This window comes from Oryx dammah, unplaced genomic scaffold (genome assembly GCF_014754425.2).
Source record: "Oryx dammah isolate SB20612 unplaced genomic scaffold, SCBI_Odam_1.1 HiC_scaffold_5, whole genome shotgun sequence".
Classification (NCBI taxonomy): domain Eukaryota; kingdom Metazoa; phylum Chordata; class Mammalia; order Artiodactyla; family Bovidae; genus Oryx; species Oryx dammah.
This window is the reverse complement of record NW_024070189.1, coordinates 49,093,818-49,115,661: the sequence shown is the minus strand read 5'-3', so window position 1 is coordinate 49,115,661 and position 21,844 is coordinate 49,093,818. Positions and strand designations below refer to the sequence as shown.

The window sequence follows — 21,844 nt, the reverse complement described above, 5'->3', positions numbered from 1 at the left end:
GCCAATCAGGATAGGGATGCGAGGTTTAAAAGTCCCGCGCGCGCATATGGTTTAGCAAATCAGCTATGCTGTTACAGGAACAAAGAACCGTCTGTATAAAAGTAGATGTGATTCAGAGCTCAGGGCTCTTGCTTCACTCCACTGCGTTGGATGTGGTGGGAGCCCTGGCTCGAGCTAGAAATAAACCCCTTCATGCTCTTGCATTGCCGTGGACATCTTGTTCTCTCAGTTTTGGGGACTCGGACCCTGAGCATAACACCCACTACCTCTTGAACCCTTATATTATAGTAATCTGTCCAGAAGGTTTGACACTTCTCTCTTAATTCAGAAAATTCAACACAAGCAAGGAAGAAGGGCATATATTAGTAATGGAAAGTAAAACAGGTAAATCAGATGATCCCAGACATGTGGGATAAGTGGCCTCTCTCACAAACACACAGGAGCATAAAGTGAGGTGCTGAGCACTCACAAGACCCTCACTCACAAACTGGAAGTCTGATCTAGCTGTCAGACTAGTTTTGGGGATCAAGTCTTCACTCCCTGGGTGACTTTGAAAAAGTCACTTAACCACTCTAGGACTCAAATTCTCTTCAGATTTCCTTCTGAATTGGAAGGAAACCTAGAGGTCACCTAAACTAGTCTTTAACTTTTGTATTCTTCTTTGAAGCATCCCCAGTAATCCTCTGTGGTTGAATTCTGACTTTTAACGGCAGGATGCCCACTCTCCCCATGCAACTGATGTCATCTTTTAAACACTCTGATTGGTAGATAAGTTCTTCCTCACATATTTGCAATTTGTCTCCCTAATAGCGTTCCCCAGGCTAGTGATGTGTAAGGTCATACAGGTAAAGTCTGATGCATGGAAAACTCTTTAAGAAAGCTCTCAACTTTGCTTTTCTCCTCTACAGACTAAAACCACCCCTTTCTCTTCTATTGTTCTCATCTGTCACATCCAAGACGCAACACCATTTTAATCTTCATATGTTTGTGGGTGCAGAGTAGTGCTTAAGCAACCCGAGGCCTCAGACTGTCTGAATTTGAGTACTGGTCCTGTGTGATAGTGGACAAGTTATTATACTTTCTTTAGGTTCAATTTTTCTCTCTAAATGAGGATGATAAAAGTATACCTTTCTCTTAGAGAAGTTTTGAATCTGATAGATGAGGAAATACAAATAAAATGTTTAGTATAGTACCTGGCACTGAGTAAGCAATATTACTAGTGCTATCATTAATAATAATGATAAAAGTTACATGAGAATAAGAATGAATATTAGAATTGGAGGATTTAGAAAATTTAATCTAGTCCTTTCATGACTCCATAAACAAGACTTAATTGCCCTGACATGAAACTTTCCGTACTTTTCATGTAGTGATCACTTTGAAGTGTGTGTTCATCCTCTGGCTCACCCCAAGAGGGCAGGGACCTTGTCTGTGGTGTTGACTGCTGCATACTTGGTGCGTTCAGTGTCCCGCTCACCTCTATGAGTCACAGAAAAGGAAACTGGGGTGCAAGGAGTGATAGCTGACGGTGAACATGTCGGATTCGTGATCTCTGAAGAAGATTTAAGCTTCAGGACCAGGGACCAGGCTGGATCACTCAAGAGCTTTTGTATAGCAGAGTTTTATTAAAGTAAAAAAGGGACAGAGAACGCTTCTGACACAGACATCAGAAGCGGGACGGAGAGTGCCCCCGCCTGCTAGTTTTAACATGCTGTTTTATGTCTGTTAGAAAGCTATTAATCAGATAAGACAGACACCTCAAGGCTGACGGAGTTTCACCAGGTCCCTCTCCCACAATGTGCAGTTTTGAGATAGGATGGCACGAGATGCGTCATCCCTCAGCCTTAAAACAATTGATATGAATACTGGTTTGTTGAGCTATTATCAGCCAAAAGTTAGTCTTAGGTGGAACCATTTTGAAGAAAGGCAAATCCCAAAGCAAATACATAGTTTCATAAATACATAGCTTAAAGAAAAACATTTTCCTTAAGAAAAACGCATTGGTTAGCTCAAGGATTGAGAAAAGTTAAGGTCAGGTGGAACCAGCTGTCCTCATAGCAACACAGAATTTAAGACACTTGCCGCCTATTTCCTCTGATTGGAGACCCCTGGTATTCCAGCCTGTTACCATCTCAGGAAACTGGCAGATTTATCTAAGTTTGCGCAAAGGGCTCCCAGGAGAGCTAGGATAGGAACCCAGAAGTCCTGGGCAGCCAACACTGAGAATTAAATAAAGGTCCAGCCCTAAAATTTGGTGATTCGGGCGAGAGCACAGATATTCAGTGATCTTGGGATCACTATTGCTACCAGATGGCCTAAGTGCTTGTGTCTGTTTTGAGGCTGCCTAGCCTGAGGGAGGAGTAGGTGCCTTAACTGAAGCGGCCAGCGGGAGGGCCACCAGGCGCCGCACTGCCGACACCCACTTACATGGCTTCCTTCTGGCTGCGGGCCAGCGCGCGGCTGCTGCTGCTGCTGCGGTCGCCCCAGCTGGGGCCCGCCCTAGGGAGCACCCAGCGGAAAGCAACCTGCCTGCATATGGACAATTAACAAAGGCAGGAGCCAGGGCCGCCGCCTCCTGGCGCACGCACGTAAGCAGTGGGCAGAGCCGCGCCCGCCCGGCCTTCTGTGGGAACAGCGCGCGCAGGCTCCAGCGCAGCGCGGCTCCGGGAGTCCTGCGCCTTTCCCACCCTGGCTGCGCAGTCCCCAGGGCACCCGAGCTCCCCGGGGGAGCTGGCACCTTGCGAGCGCGGTGAGTCCACTCGGGCGATTTGGACAGCAGGATAGGGCCAGGGAGGCTCTCGGGAAAACAGCTGCTGCTGAGATCCTGAAAGGGAGGTGTGGGAGCGCGCAAGCGACTACGCCGGTCCGGGTTGCGGGTTGCTGGGTAGTTCGCTTTGTGTCTTGAGCCTAGTGGGAATGTGAGCAATCTGATACGTCTGACCCTATCGGGTCAGTTTACAGGTGGAAAACTGAGGCCCAGAGAGGTAAGCTGGCTTGGTAAAAACTAATTATTGTTCCTTATGTCTGTTTATCCCTCTCTGCTTCAGTGTAAAATTGGGGAGGACTTTTAATGAGACTCCATATACGTTAAAACAAAGGAATAATACAAACGATGGTTTAAAAAAAAATTCTTGACAAGGAAAGTATAGTTATAAATAGGCAATCAAGACCGGGGAAAAGAGAACGGAAATCTGTGGTCCATAGGTGACCTGTCTGGGCCAAGAGCCCTCAGAGAAATAGTGCTAAGGCTGGGACTGGAAGCCAGAACTTCTGGCTCCCGCTGCCGTACTCCCTGGACAGCAAGCACCACGAACTTAAGAGAATGGGTAAGTTGACCACCTGCCCAGGCAGTGGCTCCTGACCTTCTTGGGATCACTGACTCCTTAAAAATCTGAGTCTCCTTTCCAGGTTTCACATGTAACCTTGCACACAGTTTCAGATTTGACAGCAGGATGAAGCATTCCTGGTGTGAGGAATGACTGAACGCTGGCCCTCAGGCTGCACTGTTTCAGAGCAGTTTATTTGCTTTAAAGGGAGGCAGCTGGTGAAGGAGTGTTCCTGCTCTGAGTTGAGACAGCGTCCTGAGGCCCCTAGCTGCCTGATCTCACACACTCTGTTTACCTGTTCCAAGGCCCTGTTTTCTTTGTAAACTGGAGGAAGGATTGCTTCATCTTTCATATTGTTGTCAGACTACAGATGAATATTAAGTCCAGTGCCTGACAGTAGTGGATGATCAATAAAAGGGCTGGTGTACACAACCCAGTGAGTCAAAGCCATGCCATTTAAGAAAGGGTGATGAACTGGGGGGAAATGGGCTGTATCCGGAAGTAAAAGAAAACAAAAGTTTAAATTTGCAAATATAAAGTCAGCCCTATAGTGGCTTACAAATGACTGCACATACCTTAGTGATGGTAACCTAAATAAGAGCGCACTATTTAGAATAATGCTTCCCTGGTAGCTGGCTCAGTGGTAAAGAATTTGCCTGCAATGCAGGAGATACAGGTTTGATCCCTGGGTCAGGAAGATCCCTAGAGAAGGAAATGGCAACCCACACCAGTATTCTTGCCTGAGAGATCACATGGACAGAAGGGCTTGGCAGGCTACAGTCCATGGGGCCACAAAAGATCAGACAGGACTTAACAACTAAACAACAAATTTAGGATAATGTACTACACTCAATATTTGACCCAAGGTCAAATGCTGAAGGTAGAAACCAGCAGACATTCTAACAAGGACTGTTTATTGGGCCTCACACACCCCTTTTGAATGGAGCCAGCATCTGTATAACTGTTTTTAAATAAGAGAAAAGAGGAGGACATACATGGGAAGCGGGGCTCCCCCCTCATCTTGCCCGCCAATGGAGGCTCAGCTGAGTTTCTGCCAGGGTACAGGAGTTACTTAGCAGTTGGCTCAGATCCCTCTTGGATCAGTAGCTTGCTGTGGAAAACAGTGCCTTGGTTGATTCTGCTCTAGAACAGATAAATGGCTTTTTATTTAACTGATCAGGGAGGGTGGTTGTTTGGGTGCTATAACTGAAGCAAAATGGCTTTTGCTGAGCTTGATTGTCCAAAGCCTATTGACAGGCTTAAGCTCTTTAAAATCTATGGATCCAAAATTATGAGGACAGGGCCTGGGCAATTTATCTATAATAAGAACAGCCCTTTCCAAATACTGTGTTGTTTCTTTTCTCTACCATTTTAGGCCTTGCAAACAGAGGCAGGGAAGTATGGCTTAGGGCAAATAGCTGTTGTTTAATTTGGGTTAAGACACACACTACTTGTATGGTGGTTACATTCCTCACTGTGTATTTATAAAGGGCAGTTTTTCCTCAGGGAGAGAGAAGGAAAGAGAGAATGTGTATGTGTATGCCTGGACTGTGTCTTGCCCACTCTCTTCTTCACCCTCAATCAGTCATTTCTTAACCCAGAGAAGTCCTTTTTGTGCAAGCTTGGTCAGTTTGGCCAGTTCCTTACCTTGCTAGCTCTGTTGCCTAATTTTGTTTCAAAGTAACTCTCTTAGAAGTTTTTTTTTTTTTTTTTAATTTGATCTTTAGGTTCCAAACTCTTGGTGCTCTATGGGACAATAGAGCACACAAAGGCATCCACTTAGACAAAGTTTCTTATTTGAAGGCAATCCATGTACTCCTTCTGCACAGGGTACATGGACTCACCCTTATGGAAGGGATGTGCCTCTTCAGACTCACTGACTTCCTTCCTTCAACTGTTCCTTAGGAGGACAAGAGTAAGAGCAGACCTTCTCAAAAAACTATAGCTCACTTGTATCAGAATTACCTAGGGGCTTGTCAAAATGCCCCATCTGTGACCTACTGAATCACAGTTGTCAAGAGCTGAGCAAGAATTTGCACGCCTCTTAAAGAAAAGACTTACGGTTGCTGCGGAGAAGAATGAGGGGAAGGGATAGTTAGAGAATTTGGGATGGACATGTACACACTGCTATATTTAAAATGGATGATATGTATAATATCATGTAAGAATCGAAATGCCAGTCTATGTCTGATGCAGGATATGACACGCTTGGGGCTGACGCGCGGGGATGACCCAGAGAGATGTTGTGGGGAGGGGGGTGGGAGGGGGGTTCATGTTTGGGAACACATGTACACCTGTGGTGGATTCATGTCAATCTATGCCAAAACCAATACAGAATTGTAAAGTAAAAATTAAAAAAAAAATACAATAAAAAAAAATAAAATGGATGATAACCAGGAGGACCTACTGTATAGCTCATGAAACTCTGCTCAGTGTTACGTGGCAGCATGGATGGGAAAGGTGTGGCAGGGGGAGAAAGGATACTTGTATATGCATGGCTGAGCCCCTTTGGTGTTCATCTGAAACTATCACAATATTGTTAATCAGCTATACCCCAGTACAAAATAAAAATTAAAAAAAATATATACAACAACAAAAGAATTTGCATGCTTAGTAAGTGCGCCTCTGGTTGCTTATGTGTGGGTTGGAGGTGGAGACTATTAATTATTTACACACATCTGTATTGTTTGTCTAGTTATATAATGAATGAGAACTTCTTTTGTAATTTTTTTTTTTTTTTGGTCATGTAGCGTGGCGTGTGGGATTTTATTTTCCCATCCAGGGATCAAACCCGTACCCCTTGCCATGGAAACTCAGAGTCTTAACCACTAGACCACCAGGGAAGTCTTTTGCAATTTAAACAAACAAAAAATTCATGATGGCCAAAGAAAATATATTGATGGCAGATAAACTCTTGGAAAGTGCTAAAGATCATTAATCATTAGGGAAATAAACATTAAAACCACAAGCAGATAACCCTTCAGGCAAAGACTGGCTACGCCAAGTGTTGTTGAGGTTATAGAACTCATACACTGCTGGTGGGAATATAAAATGGTACAACCACTTTTTAAAAAGTATGACATCTTTTAAAAATACACATCAGGACTTCCCTGGTGGTCCAGGGGCTAAGACTCCATGCTCCTAATTCAGGGGGCCAGGGTTCAGTCCCTGGTCAGGGAACTAGATCCCACCTGCCACAACTAAGACCTGGCACAGCTGAATAAATAAAATAAATATTCAAAAAAAAATACACCTATCTTGTGATCTAAACATTGCATTCCTAAAAAAAAAAAAAAAAGTGAAAAGTAAACGTTGCATTCCTACGTCCAGGTTTATTGTAATAGAGAAACAAGAAGCAACCAATTTTTTATTCAGTGCATAGATAACTATGCTATATTTATATAATGTTATACTACTTGCAGGAGAAAGTAATGAACTATTGATACATGCTATAACATGGATGGATGTCAAAATAATTTTGCTGAAGGGAAAAAGCCAGAAAAAAAAAAGCATATGTATCATATAATTACAATATAAAATTCAAGGGGAGTTCTATCTTACCTCAAACTTTGTGGTGGTTTCTAAGAGTTGTGTGTCTAACTTCACTTGTAACAGTGTCGTTGACAATTTGATCACTGTTCTGCCAGTGTTCATCCAGGTCATTGATTCATTAATTCAACTAATTGAGCATCTACAGCATCTACTGGGGAAGGGAGTGGTTCCTTGGAAGGGAGATGGGAGTCCGAGAGGACTTGTCTTGGTTTCAATAGAGAAGTAAAGCAGTCACTTTTATGAAAAACATAAAGAATGACCACTGCACTCTGGTGCTATGCATTGGTCAGGAGGCTGTTGTACTGATTCAGGAGAAAGGTGGTGGAGGTTTAGATTCAGGTGGTCTCCGAGATGGGAAGCACTAAAAGAAATAATAGATATCCTTAATAAAGCAAGGAAGATCGCAGAGGTTGACACTGATCAATACTCTTTGAATTGGGTATTTTATGAGTTTTTAGTCCATATTACTGTCCTATTGCCTGCCCCTCTCCCCCAGCCACCATCACCACATCTTATTCCATTATCTCATCTTATTCCTTATTTGTAAGGCTTTCATCAGAGATCAGCAGTAACTTCCTAGTCCAGTTACATTAGCTTATGGTATTCCTTTGCTCTACTGGTCTAGTCGACTTTCATGAAAGGAATGAGGATGGTCTGGCCCTGTTTGTCTTTTTTCTGTTAACCTGTGGTGGCTCCAAGTGATCTCTGTTTCCCTTTCCAAGGGCTGATAGACTGTCTGTTTTATTTGAGTGGCAGAAACCCAACTCAGAGTGGCTTAGGCCAAAGTGGGGTGGGGAATGAAAATGTGTTAACTCATATAAAAAAAAAAAACCTGAAAGGGAATCATTCTCCATCATGGTTGGATGAAGCAATGCTTTCAGGGCTTAGTCTCACCGTCTCTCCATCTCACAGCTCCGTTTCATTGGTATTAGCTGCATCGTCAGTCATACTCTGCTATGTAGTTCTTATTACTTATTATAATTATGATGATTAGGTGTTTTCACCATCTGCTTCAGTGTGATCAGCCAAGTGTCCTTAGACGTCATTCCTCTGATCCACGGTCATTCTACTCTTTCCTAGTAACAAAGACAACAGCTACTGTTATTGAAAGCTTATTACATAACAGGCACTCTGCTAAACACTTTACGTGGATTCTTATGAAATAACAAACCTATAAAGAAGGTTATATAGTTATCCTAGGAAGGCCAGCTGATTGATCGCAGAATCAGAATTTGAGATCAGGTGTTTTAGCTCCAGGGTCTGGGCTCCTAATCTTAAGAGAGTGACCCCTGCAGTTACTCTTTAGGGCTAAGAAGAGGAAAACAAAGTCATTAAAAAATGTGCCTAGTTTTTACTTTTTCTGAACATGAATGTTAAAATTTAGTTGGCAGTCATAGTAGGGGCAGAACTTTGGAATTACAGAATTAGTCTTGTTAATCCCAGATCCTTCTGGGTTTTAGAGTTCTGGAAGTTCTTTGTACAGGACCCTCCACTCTGACTCTTGTATAAACGAGGCTCATTAGCCAGGATCCCTTTGTTTCCATTCTCATTTCTATAGGTATTTCCTCCCTTTATTCTTCAACAGTCTTTTGTTAGTGTGGTGTTTAACTTTATCTTTGACAGTCTGCCCATGAGCCCTAATCCCTAGAGGTTTTATATCTATTTTTCCCGCATTGAATGTTTAAATTGACCTCCCTCTATAACTTGAGGTGGAAGGCTGATGGATGTTCATCTTTTCCTGCCATGACATTCTTACCTTCTGAAGGAACTTTTAAGGTGAACTTTCTTCTGGGACCTGCTTACTTCCATTTCTCCATTCACTTCTGACTGGTCAGAATTAGGTTCAGAGTATCATTTCCCTGTGCTGGGTCTTAGTTGCAGCACGTGAACTTCTTAGTTATGGCATGTGGGATCTAGTTCCCTGGCCAGGGATTGAACCTGGACCCCTTGCAATAAAAGCCTGGAGTCCAACCACTGGACTGCAAGTGAAGTCCCTCATTTCCCCTGGTACTTCTATCTTTAAAGGAGGAAATGACCAAGATGTCCATTTACTCAGTCCCTCCGCTTTTAGTGGAATGAAACTTGGAACAAATAACCAGATATTTTAAATGCCCTACCCTTATTGTAGAACCTCCTTTCCCCCCTTTATTTGTATCCTCATAACCCAGAAAAATCTTTAACAATAGGATTTTTGGAAATAGCTGCTCCAAATATTTGTTGAATGAATGTGTGAATGCCCAAATTTTCTGTACCAGTGTGTACAGAGGAGAGGAGAGAAGAGAATTAACTGTTTTATCCTATCCTAGACTCAGAGGCCATCACTGCATAACATTCAACAAACATTTTTCTTTTGGTACCTACTGTGTGCTATACTGGCGCTTCCCTCATAGCTCAATTGGTAAAGAATCCACCTGCAATGCTGAAGACCTCAGTTTGATTCCTGTGTTGGGAAGATCCGCTGCAGGGAAAGGCTACCCACTGCAGTATTCTGGACTGGAGAATTCCATGGACAAAGAGTCAGGCATGACTGAGCGACTTTCACTTCACTTTACTTCATGTACTAGAGTGATTTTATCTTTAGTTCCTAATTGTCTATAACAGGACATCAAGGAGATCTCAGAACTGAGCATAGGCTAGACTCTGTTGAAAGGCATATTTTCCCACATGTATTCTCCAGGACAAGCCTCTTTATCAGACCAGACCAAGAAGTAGAACAGAGGCACCCATCCTGCTCTCCCAGGCTTTTAAGCTGCATTTGCAAAGATAGTGGATAACTTAAGCTATCTAATACTTTGTTTATTTAACTTTTTATTTTGAAATAATTATAGGTCAAGAGTGAAGTTCCAAGGATAGTATGGAGGTTAGGTATATCTTCACCAGGTTCCTCCAATGGTTACATCTTATTTCAATGTAACATAATGTCAAAACCAGGAAGTTGGCTTTGATATAATTCATGTGTTTGATTTTAGATGTCCTTTTATCACCTGTAGATTTCTATAACCACCACTTCAATAATACAGATCTATTCTATCACCAGGAAATTCTCCCTGTGCTATTCTTTTATAGTCACACCCACCTCCCCTTCACCAACATCCCTACCCAGCTGATCTCTACTCTGTTTTCTCTCTCTATCATTTTAAATGTTTTATAAATGAAACCACACAGTAAGCTTTTCAGGTTGGTTCTTTTCAGGCAGCATGATACTCTCAAGAACCATCCAGTTGTTGCAGTCTATCAGTAGTTCATCCCATTTTATTTCTGAGTATTCTGTGATACTGGATATACCACTTTTTTTTAGCTATTCACCTATTAAATTCCCCTATTAAAGCAACATTTTGATTGTTTTGTTCTTAGCTTTTACAAATAAAACTTCCTCAAGCACTTGTAGACAGGTTTTTGTATAGGCATAAGTTTTCATCCTCTGGAATAGATGCCCTGGGTGCGACTGCTATTAAGTGTATGTTTTAGTTTTTAAAGAAACAGACAAACTATTTTCCAAAGTAGCTGCACCATTTTATATCCCATCAGCAATGTATGAGAGATGCAGTTTCTCCACATCCTTGCCAGTGTTTCCTAATTTGATGGGGTAGGTAACAGCTTTATGAATTATAATTCACATCATATAATTCACCCATTTAAAGTGTACAAATCAATGGTTTTTAGTATATTTGCCGAGTTGTGCAACCATCTCCACTAATAAATTTAGAACATTTCACCATCCCCAGAAGAAATCCAGCCAAACTACACTCCAAATCATTATCCTGTCAACCCTGTAAGCTACTAATCCATTTTCCATGTCTATAGATCTGCCTATTCTGGACATTTCATAGAAACAGAATCATCAAATATGTGGTCCTTTGGGACTAACTTCTTTCATTTAGCATAATGTCTTTAAGATTCATTTATTGTAGTTATAGCACACATTAGTACATCATTCCTTTTCATTGCCAAATAATATATAATATTTTTAAAGAAATAAAAATGTGTTTCTTTCCATTACATGGGATATAAACTAAGAGAACAACAAAATGTTGCTCTGAGAGAGTTTCCCAGGCCTGGTGGGAGGTCTAGATTGCAATTACTGTAAGTGCTATTTTAAATATTGAGCAGTTCTCTCTGAAGTATTACTTATGGCTTTTGTTAATTTAGCAACAGTTCAGAGTAGCCTTAATAGCTCTCCTGAAATCCTGTCGGAATCCTTCTAGAGAAGCAATGCTCTGGGTGATAAATGTCAGTGATTCAGGCCAGGGACAGGTCAGCGGGCCACAGGCAGCATTCAGGAGCTGGACTAGAGCTCTGCATCAGACAGGTATGTTCCAGGCTGTTTCTGGGCCTTCTGCCTTCTGAACAGCCTTGCTCTTGCCAAGCACCTGTATAAGTTATCTAATCCATGTGTCAGTGTCAGGACAAAAACTTCTGCTACTAATACATGAAAAAGAGCATTCATGTATGCAAATACATATTTATATATGTATCAGCATTGTGAGACAGGAAGACACAATAAATGGGTGCTCATCTTGTCTCCAAGAGCTTAGTGTCTAGCCAGGAAGATAAGGCATAGCCAGCCCTAGGTAACCCGAGTACAAGGCTGAATGGGACGCATGCCACTTTAAATATTAGGAACTATTTCATCTGTTCAGAAAACAGCAGAGAACAAAATAACAAATGCCCATGTTCCTACTACCTAGCTTTGTTTAATTTTGGCATTTTTGTCATATCTGCTTTAGCTTTTTTTTAAAAAAATAGAACATCTTAGATATTCAGCAATGAAAAGGAAGGACCTATTAATAACATACAACAGCTTACATCAATCTCCAGGGAATTATGCTGAGTGAATAAAGTGAGTCCCAAAAGGTTATATATTATATAATCTACATATAGATACTGTGTGATTTACATACATTCTTTTTTTTAAATGAAATTTTATTTATTCATTTATTTTGGCCACACTGCACAGCTTGTGGGATTTCAGTTCCCCCAGTAATGCTGAAGAAACTGAAGTTGAATGGTTTTATGAAGACCTACAAGACCTTTTAGAACTAACACCCAAAAAAGATGTCCTTTTCATTATAGGGGACTGGAATGCAAACGTAGGCAGTCAGGAAACACCTGGAGTAACAGGCAAATTTGGCCTTGGAATGCTGAATGAAGCAGGGCAAAGACTAATAGAGTTTTGCCAAGAAAATGCACTGTTCATAGCAAACACCCTCTTCCAACAACACAAGAGAAGACTCTACACATGGACATCACCAGATGGTCAACACTGAAATCAGATTGATCATATTCTTTACAGCCAAAGATGGAGAAGCTCTATACAGTCAACAAAAACAAGACCGGGAGCTGACTGTGGCTCAGATCATGAACTCCTTATTACCAAATTCAGACTCAAATTGAAGAAAGTAGGGAAAACTGCTAGACCATCCAGGTATGACCTAAATCAGATCCCTTATGATTATACAGTGGAAGTGAGAAATAGATTTAAGGGCCTAGATCTGATTGATAGAGTGCCTGATGAGCAATGGAATAAGGTTCGTGACATTGTACAGGAGACAGGGATCAAGACCATCCCCATGGAAAAGAAATGCAAAAAAGCAAAATGGCTGTCTGGGGAGGCCTTACAAATAGCTGTGAAAAGAAGAGAGGCAAAAAACAAAGGAGAAAAGGAAAGATATAAGCATCTGAATGCAGAGTTCCAAAGAATAGCAAGAAGAGATAAGAAAGCCTTCTTCAGTGATCAATGCAAAGAAATAGAGGGAAAGAACGGAATGGGAAAGACTAGAGATCTCTTCAAGAAAATTAGAGATACCAAGGGAACATTTCATGCAAAGATGGGCTCTATAAAGGACAGAAATGGTATGGACCTAACAGAAGCAGAAGATATTAAGAAGAGGTGGCAAGAATACACAGAAGAACTGTACAAAAAAAATCTTCATGACCCAGATAATCATGATGATGTGATCACTAATCTAGAGCCAGACATCTTGGAATGTGAAGTCAAGTGGGCCTTAGAAAGCATCACTACGAACAAAGCTAGTGGAGGTGATGGAATTCCAGTTGAGCTGTTTCAAATCCTGAAAGATGATGCTGTGAAAGTGCTGCACTCAATATGCCAGCAAATTTGGAAAACTCAGCAGTGGCCACAGGACTGGAAAAGGTCAGTTTTCATTCCAATCCCAAAGAAAGGCAATGCCAAAGAATGGTCAAACTACCGCACAATTGCACTCATCTCACAGGCTAGTAAAGTAATGCTCAAAATTCTCAAAGCCAGGCTTCAGCAATACGTGAACCGTGAACTCCCTGATGTTCAAGCTGGTTTTAGAAAAGGCAGAGGAACCAGAGATAAAATTGCCAACATCTGTGGATCATGGAAAAAGCAAGAGAGTTCCAGAAAAACGTCTATTTCTGCTTTATTGACTATGCCAAAGCCTTTGACTGTGTGGATCACAATAAACTGTGGAAAATTCTGAAAGAGATGGGAATACCAGACCACCTAACCTGCCACGTGAGAAATCTGTATGCAGGTCAGGAAGCAACAGTTAGAACTGGACATGGAACAACAGACTGGTTCCAAATAGGAAAAGGAGTACATCAAGGCTGTATATTGTCACCCTGCTTATTTAACTTATATGCAGAATACATCATGGGAAACGCTGGGCTGGAAGAAACACAAGCTGGAATCAAGATTGCCGGGAGAAATATCAATCACCTCAGATATGCAGATGACACCACCGTTATGGCAGAAAGTGAAGAGGAGCTAAAAAGCCTCTTGATGAAAGTGAAAGAGGAGAGCAAAAAAGTTGGCCTAAAGCTCAACATTCAGAAAACAAAGATCATGGCATCTGGTCCCATCACTTCATGGGAAATAGATGGGGAAACAGTAGAAACAGTGTCAGACTTTATTTTGGGGGGCTCCAAAATCACTGCAGATGGTGATTGCAGCCATGAAATTAAAAGACGCTTAGTCCTTGGAAGAAAAGTGATGACCGACCTAGATAGTATATTCAAAAGCAGAGACATTACTTTGCCGACTAAGGTCCGTCTAGTCAAGGCTATGGTTTTTCCTGTGGTCATGTATGGATGTGAGAGTTGGACTGTGAAGAAGGCTGAGCACTGAATAAATGATGCTTTTGAACTGTGGTGTTGCAGAAGACTCTTGAGAGTCCCTTGGACTGCAGGGAGATCTAACCAGTCCATTCTGAAGGAGACCAACCCTGAGATTTCTTTGGAAGGACTGATGCTAAAGCTGAAGCTCCAGTACTTTGGCCACCTCATGCGAAGAGCTGATTCATTGGAAAAGACTCTGATGCTGGGAGGGATTGGGGGCAGGAGGAGAGGGGGACAACTGAGAATGAGATGGCTGGATGGCATCACGGACTCGATGGACATGAGTCTGAGTGAACTCAGGGAGATGGTGATGGACAGGGATGCCTGGCATGCTGCGATTCATGGGGTTGCAAAGAGTCGGACACGACTGAGCGGCTGAACTGGAACTGGACCCAGGGATTAAACTCCTGCCAGGCAGTGAAAGTACCAGTTCCTAACCACTAGACCACCAGGGAACTCCTTACATACATTCTTTTTTTTTTCTTTATTTAAAAATGTTATTTATTTTAATTGGAGGATAATTACTTTACAATATTGTGATGATTTTTGCTATACATCAACATTGCATACATTCTTGAACTGATGAGAGTCCAGAAATGGAAAACAGATTCTTATTTGCTGGGTATTAAGGATGAGATGGGGCTGCAACCAAGTGGCTAAAAAGGCAACATGAGGGAAGGATCCTTAAGAAAGAACGGTTCTGCATCTTGGCTATATTGGTGTCACAATGTACTGTAGTTTTCCCTGATGATGTCATTGGGGAAGTTAGGTAAAGGGTACATAGAACCTCTGCATTATTTCTTACAACTGTGTGTGAATCTCTGATTATCTCAAAATTAAAACTTTAACTTAAAAAGCCCCTCAGATACTATTAAGTCCTCTTTGATACTCTTCCCAATTCCATTGCTCTAGCTCCCTTTCCAGAGGTTACTTTTATCTTGTGTTTGATGGAAATAAATCAATCAACAAAATATAATAGGAATAATAAGTTTTATTTGAGCCAAACTGAGGACTTCAGCCTGGGAGACAGCCCCTCAGATAACTCTGAGGAACTGCTGCAGAGAAGCATGGTTTGCAGCACAATTTTACATTATTATGTCAGAATAAAGAACATCAAAGAGATCAGGAATACACTCCTTCAAGGTTCCAGAAAAAACAGATCAGGGGCTTCCCTGGTGGCTCAGTGGTAAAGAATCCATCTGCCAGTGCAGGAGACACAGGTTTGATCCCTGACCCAGGAAGATCCTACCTGCTGCAGAGCAACTAAGCCTGTGCACCATAACTACTGAGCTTGTGCTTTAGAGCCTGGATACCGCAACTAGTGAGGCCCACATGCCCCAGAGCCCGTGCTCTGCAACAAGACAAGATACTGCAGTGAGAAGCCAGAGCACTGCAACTAGAGAGTAGCCCCCACTTGCCACAACTAAAGAAATGCCCCTCGCAGTGAAGACCCGGCACAGTAAAAAATAAATTATTAAAGAAAAAAGTCCAACAGATCAGCCTGTTCACAGTAAGTCAGTATGACCTCAGGGGAGGGAGTCTTATCATTGAAGGCATACCAACATTGGTATTCCAGAAAAGGAGACATTTAGTGTTAACATAGACATTCTTTACTTGTGGTCACTGTGCCATTTTCTTTATTAATTAAAGCAGATATGACAGTGTATGTCTGATAAGTCACAAACAGCCCATTTTAGGTAGCAGAAAATCAAGTTAAATCATGTATAAGCCAGAATGAGTTCCCTATACCTCAACATGTGAAAATTTCCTTAATTACCTGGATCTATTGCTAATTACCGGAGAAGGCAATGACACCCCACTCCAGTACTCTTGCCTGGAAAATCCCATGGGTGGAGGAGCCTGGTAGGCTGCAGTCCATGGGGTCGCTAAGAGTCGGACACGGCTGAGCGACTTGACTTTCACTTTTCACTTTCATGCATTGGAGAAGGAAATGGCAATCCACTCCAGTACTCTTGCCTGGAGAATCCCAGGAACAGGGGAGCCTGGTTGGTTTCCATCTATGGGATTGCACAGAGTCGGACACGACTGAAGCGACTTAGCAGCAGCAGCAGCAGCATTGCTAATTACATCTACAAAATATTTAATACCTATGCTACATGTATTTGTCCCTAAACAAAATCTAGCATTATTTCACATATTTTAAACTTCTAAAAACTTTGTAATTTTTTTTTCCTTTTACATTTTAAACTTTTAAGAAATAGTATCATATTGGCTTCCCAGGTAAAGAGGGTAAAGAATCTGCCCACAGTGCAGGAGATCCAGGTTAGATTCCTGGGTCAGGAAAGTCCCCTGGAAAAGGGAATGGCAATCTATTCCAGTATTTTTTTTTTTTTTTACTTCAATATTCTTGCCTGGGAAATCTCATGTACAGGGGAGCGCCAGGCTATAGTCCATAGGGTTGCAAAGAGTCAGACATGACCGAGCAACTAACACATACACTGTATATCCTTCTGGGACTTGCTTATATATATTTTTTTCCTGTTTACAACATCTGTGAGGATATCCATGTTGATACATGAATCTATAGTTTTTTTTAACTGTTCAGAATTCTATTATATGATTATACCACAAGTTATTTATTCACTTGCATTGAGACACTTATGTTTTTTCTGATTTTTTGTTATTTCATCAGTACTGCAGTGAACATTCCCATCTATATTTCTTGTGTGTATATGGAGAAGTTTCTCGGAGGTGGGGCTGTATCCAGGAGTAGCACTCCTTGGCCTGATAGTGTGTGAATTTTCATCTTTTCTAAATATTGCCAAGTTGCTCTTTAGGATGGTTGCAACAATTTATATCATCATATCAGTATATGAGATTTCCCATTCATACAGTGTCACCAACATTTTATTTTCATATTTTGCTGATCTCTTCGACATGGAATGGTATCTCATTATGTTTCTGTTTGCTTGATTTTTTTTTTTTTTTTTTTTTGCTGCACTGCATGGCTTGTGGGATCTTAGTTCCCTAACCAAGGATTGAACCCAGGCCCTCAGCAGTGGAAGCTCAGAGTCCTAGCTGCTGAACCCCCAGGGAATTCCTAGTTAGTTCTTAAATATATTTAGGTAAAGCTTTATCATTTTCTCCATAGATTTTATACACCTATTATTATTTTTTTTAATTGTATGTGTGGCTTTTGAGATCTCAGACCTCCAACCAAGGACTGAATTCAGGCCATGTTAGTGAAAACCTGGAATCCTAAGCACTAGGACGTCAGGGAATTCCCCATCTTTTGTTAAATTAAGATATTTAGGAAGGAATAAATAACACGTTATTATTGAATCTTTTTATTCTTATTGTGCTATTTTCCTTAAATGAACTCTTGAAAATTGTTGTTGGTTTGCACAGGAACATAATTTATTTTGGAATATTGATCTCCAGCAAAATTGAGAAATTCTCACTTTTTCTTACATTTAATTGTTCAGTTTAGTTCAGTTCAGTCGCTCAGTTGTGTCTGACTCTTTGCAACCCCATGGACTGCAGCATGCCAGGCTTCCCTGTCTGTCACCAACTCCCAGAGCTTATTCAAACTCATGTCCATTGAGTCAGAGATGGCATCCAACAACTATCTCATCTTCTGTCATCCCTTTCTCCTCCCGCCTTCAATTTTTCCCAGCATTAGGGTCTTTTCCAGTGAGTCGGTTCTTCGCATCAGGTGGCCAAAGTATTGGAGTCTCAACTTCAGCATCAGTCCTTCCAATGAATATTCAGGGCTGATCTCCTTTAGGATGGACTGGTTGGATCTCCTTGCAGTCCAAGAGACTCTCAAGAGTCTTCTCCAACACCACAGTTCAAAAGCATCAATTCTTCAGCACTCAGCTTTCTTTATAGTCCAACTCTCATATCCATACATGATTACTGGAAAAACCATAGCTTTGACTAGACGGACCTTTGTTAGCAAAGTAACGTCTCTGCTTTTTAATATGCTGTCTAGGTTGGTCATAACTTTCCGTCTTCTGTTAGGTGCATACCACTCTGTCCTTCATTATTTAATTTTTAGTTCACTTCACAGCAGTGTGTGGTGTGTGTGTGTGTGTGTGCGCGCGCGTGTGTGCACGCGCGTGCACGTGCTCAGTTGTGTCCAACTCTTTGCAGTCCCATGGATTGTAGCCCGCCAGGCTCCTTTGCCCATGGAATTTTCAAGGCAAGAATACTGGAGTTGGATGTCATTTCCTACTGTGGCGGCTCTTGCAAACCCAGAGATCTAACCCACATCACTTTTGTCTCCTGCATTGGCAGACGGATTCCTTTCCACTAGCATCACCTGGGAAGCCCCTTCAAAGCTATGAAAGCATATAATTTAAAGAGATGGATAGTTCTACATTTGTGATGAGAAGGAGAAACAGATAATTCTGTTGTACAGTGTTTGTTATAAAAAGCACCCTGTCCTCTTCTCTTGCCTTCTCCAGGCACTACCAGGCAGTTCCTTCTGCTGATTTTAGCTGATTGCACACATGTGCTGTTCCTTCTTGAGCAGCACAATTTAGGCATTGTTCTTTGATTTCCACTATGGAGGATTAGGCATTAGCTTTTTGACTCCTCCTCCCACATCCTGTCCTCTCAGTACATAATATGAATTAGATCACTTGCATTATTACCTGTGTAGATTCTATTTATAGTTGAATCAGGTAGTGACGCATAATTACTTTTACCTTTTCTGCACACTCTTGTTATAAAAATTGTTATAACAATTTTTTTTGTTTGTTGGTTTATTTCTTAGTTTCACATGTATTGTCTGTGTAATTGCCTAAATAAGGACCCTATTCTCTGCTGTTTCAATAAATTTGTCCTCAAGACATTCTAGTATCTAGCCCAGACTGTTTGCTGTCTGTCACCAACAGTCAAACTTAGGATTTCCTTTTATCTATCTTGGGAATTTCCTTGGCCTCTCACATATCAGGTTACCAGTTTCCTGTATCTAGTGTCTTTTTGTGTGTGATTTATTTCTTTATTTTGGTAGAACATAGTTTCCTGACAAGGAAACTATAAGGTAAATTCTCCAGGTCTTCAGGATTCTGAAATTTCCTCCTAGTGTGTTTAGATTTGATTTTTTTAAAAAACTTATCCTGCTTGGGACTTGTACTTCCTAGATCTAAGCAATAATATCTTTTATAAATTTTGGACAATTATTAGTCTCATTTCTTCATATATTGCCTCTTCTCACTCTCTTTATTCTTGTCCCCTGGAACACAGAGATGGTACATGACCTTATTTCAGTATCCAGATTCCTTAATTCTCTTTTGTATTTTGCATGGTTTTCACTTTCTTTTTAGCAGTCTGGATAATTTCTTCATATCTATCTGCTCCTTTCCTATTTCTCTTTCCTAAATATTTAAAGTGTCCATTTAGTTTTTAATTTCGAAGACTAAATTTTTAACATCTGTTATGTTCTGCTTGGTGCTTTAAAAAATCGTACAGGTCTTTATTTTTTTATGTGTTTTCTTTTCCTGCTTGTTTTATAGTTTCTGTCTGACAGTTTGATTGTCTGATGTTCTGGGGATCTAATCCTGCTCTTGCTGTCTCTGATGATGCTCACTTACACTGGAGTTCTTATAATTTTGGATTTTAAGCTCATCTTCAGGACAGGGTTATCTCTTAGAGTACCATGTGGCCTAGATTAAGAATGTGTCCTCCTGGAGACATTTTATTTTTTCTGTGGATATTAATACTAGCATTAGTTCAAGACTTCTTTTTTGTTGTGGCATATTTCTCAGCATTGAGTTCCTTGAAAGACGTGTAGTATACATTTGAACCTGCGATCCAGTGAAAGCAGGCCTGTTTGAGTTTTCAGAAAGGACTTTTCCTTTATTCAGGACCCAAGTCAAGATGAAGAAACATCTTTGTCATTTTCTGTGTAGGTAGGGGGGCATTTCTTTTCTACTCCCCCATTTCTCTAGTGTGCTTGAGGATAGGAGCTTGTTTCCTGATTCTCCCTGGGCACTAATGCCCAAGTCTCTGAATCACTGAGCTGGGCAGTGCTCTCTTCTTTGCCCACCCTGTCCACTTTGACTACAGCTGCATCAGCTTAGTTGTTCCTGCTCTGGTTTTCCATTCCCTCTGGTTGGGGATCCCTACTGATTTCCTTTACTTTCTTGTAATACTCGCCATCCAGTGAAAAGGAAGTTTGTTATAGCTGATCTTGCATTTCTAGGTGTTTTGTAGTAGGGAGATTTTTCTTCTCCATAGTATTGCCATTTGTACTTTTTAAACTTAGAGATGGAAGAGAAAAGAACATCCGGCTGGGAGGATCAGGAAAGGCCTTAGAGATGAATGCAAGAGCCTAGAGGCATGGGAAGGGTCACAGCAGGTGCAAAAGCACAGAGGCAGGAAATGACTATGCAGGAATGGAGAAAAGCATGTGACTTTCTTTCGCTGGAGTGTCAGGGAAGAGGAAAAATGAGGCCAGAGGCAGAGGATACCAGATCACAAGCTTTGTTTCAGGAAGTTTAAACTGGAAGCATATCCAAGATGAATGGGTGTGGGTGGCAGCAGGTGGGAGAGGGGTTTGGATTTGAAAAAATGATTCTGGAGGCTGTGGAAATAGTCAAGGTGATAGGTAGTGTGGCCTGAATGGGGTAGTGGCAGGTGAAAATGAGGGAACCGTTGGGAGAAAGAGGGTGAGAGAGAGTCAGTGAACCAGATAAAGAAATCTGGGTTGAGAGCCGGGGGTGGGGAAAGGAAGAAAAAAGCCAAGCAAGCACATTGTCTGAATCCTGGGAGATGAATTAAAAATGTCAACAATTATCTGAGCTGCGTTCTACCTTTTAAGATTTGTTCAGATACTAATAAATAGTTCATCTTGGCTCTGTAGGCAGCTAAAGATGTTTTTAGGCCTCTCGGTGAATAGTTGTCTCTGAACTAAAGGCAGCATGTGCCAGTAGAGTTCCCAGAAGTGAATCTGGATGTGTCTGTCTTTCCAGAACCTGCTGACATGACGAGTCATGGGGACGATGCACTGTCCTCTAGAACTGGTGCTCCAGGTGGGGATGACCGACTCTCTGAGGACAGATCCCTGCTCCAGCAGAGGCTGGCCGTCAGGGAGCTCCTCAACACCGAGGTCTCCTACTTGCACGTGCTCCAGCTCTGTGCCTCTGACATTAGGAGCCGCCTGCAGCAGGTACCTGGGTGGGGCCACACTCAGCCTGTCTTTAGAGAGGCAGACGTGGGTCCTGGCTTCTGAGACCTCACATCTGTTCCTGGGGCAGGCTTGATGGAGGGGAAAGTGGTGAATGTGAAGTCATGGTACTTCTACTACTGGCCCTGCAACCTTCAGCAAGGCTTTTGACACCTTGGAGCCTTAGTATAAAAAGTGTTAGTTGCTCAGTCTTAGTATATTCTTCTGCTAAATGAGCAGAGAAGAATCACCTCAGAGAATTAAATGAGCTAATGGATAAGATAGCCCTTTATTAAGTTTAGAACAGATTGTTTTAAGTGACCTATTTGTAATTGTCTCATTTAGAGAGTGGTAAGTGAAAGTGGAGAGTGAAAAAGCTTAAAGCTTAAAGCTCAACATTCGGACACGACTGAGCGACTGAACTGAACTGAACATGAAAAAGTAATCATTACATGGGTTTCTAGTTTAGTATTCATTTTTTACATCTTTTTTGCCCCAGTTTCAGAAATAACACAGGCCCTCTTTCTAAAATTTCAACCATCCCCTAGCATGTAAGGTCCATAAGGGAAAAGGCTGTTGATTAATAGTTCAGTGTATTCCAGTTCTTGACATATAAATAATGAACTCCAATTAGTATTTATTGAATAAATGAAATAAGCAGATAATGTAGATGAAAACCCTCCCTTATTTTACCCTCCGAAATTGGGATTTTTCCTCTGGAGGCATT

The 21,844-nt window shown here is 41.5% G+C and overlaps 1 protein-coding gene across 1 annotated transcript in view; it reads left to right on the top strand.

The window, feature by feature from the left end:
• The first annotated feature begins 2,608 nt into the window (after nt 1-2,608).
• The window catches only part of ARHGEF37 (Rho guanine nucleotide exchange factor 37), a 58,657-nt gene continuing 39,421 nt past the window's right edge, over nt 2,609-21,844 (top strand). Inside the window, exons 1-2 of the mRNA XM_040239617.1 lie at nt 2,609-2,749; nt 20,924-21,120. Coding sequence (XP_040095551.1) covers nt 20,935-21,120 — 186 coding nt within the window. The 5' untranslated portion in view covers nt 2,609-2,749; nt 20,924-20,934. The remainder of the gene's footprint in view (nt 2,750-20,923; nt 21,121-21,844) is intronic.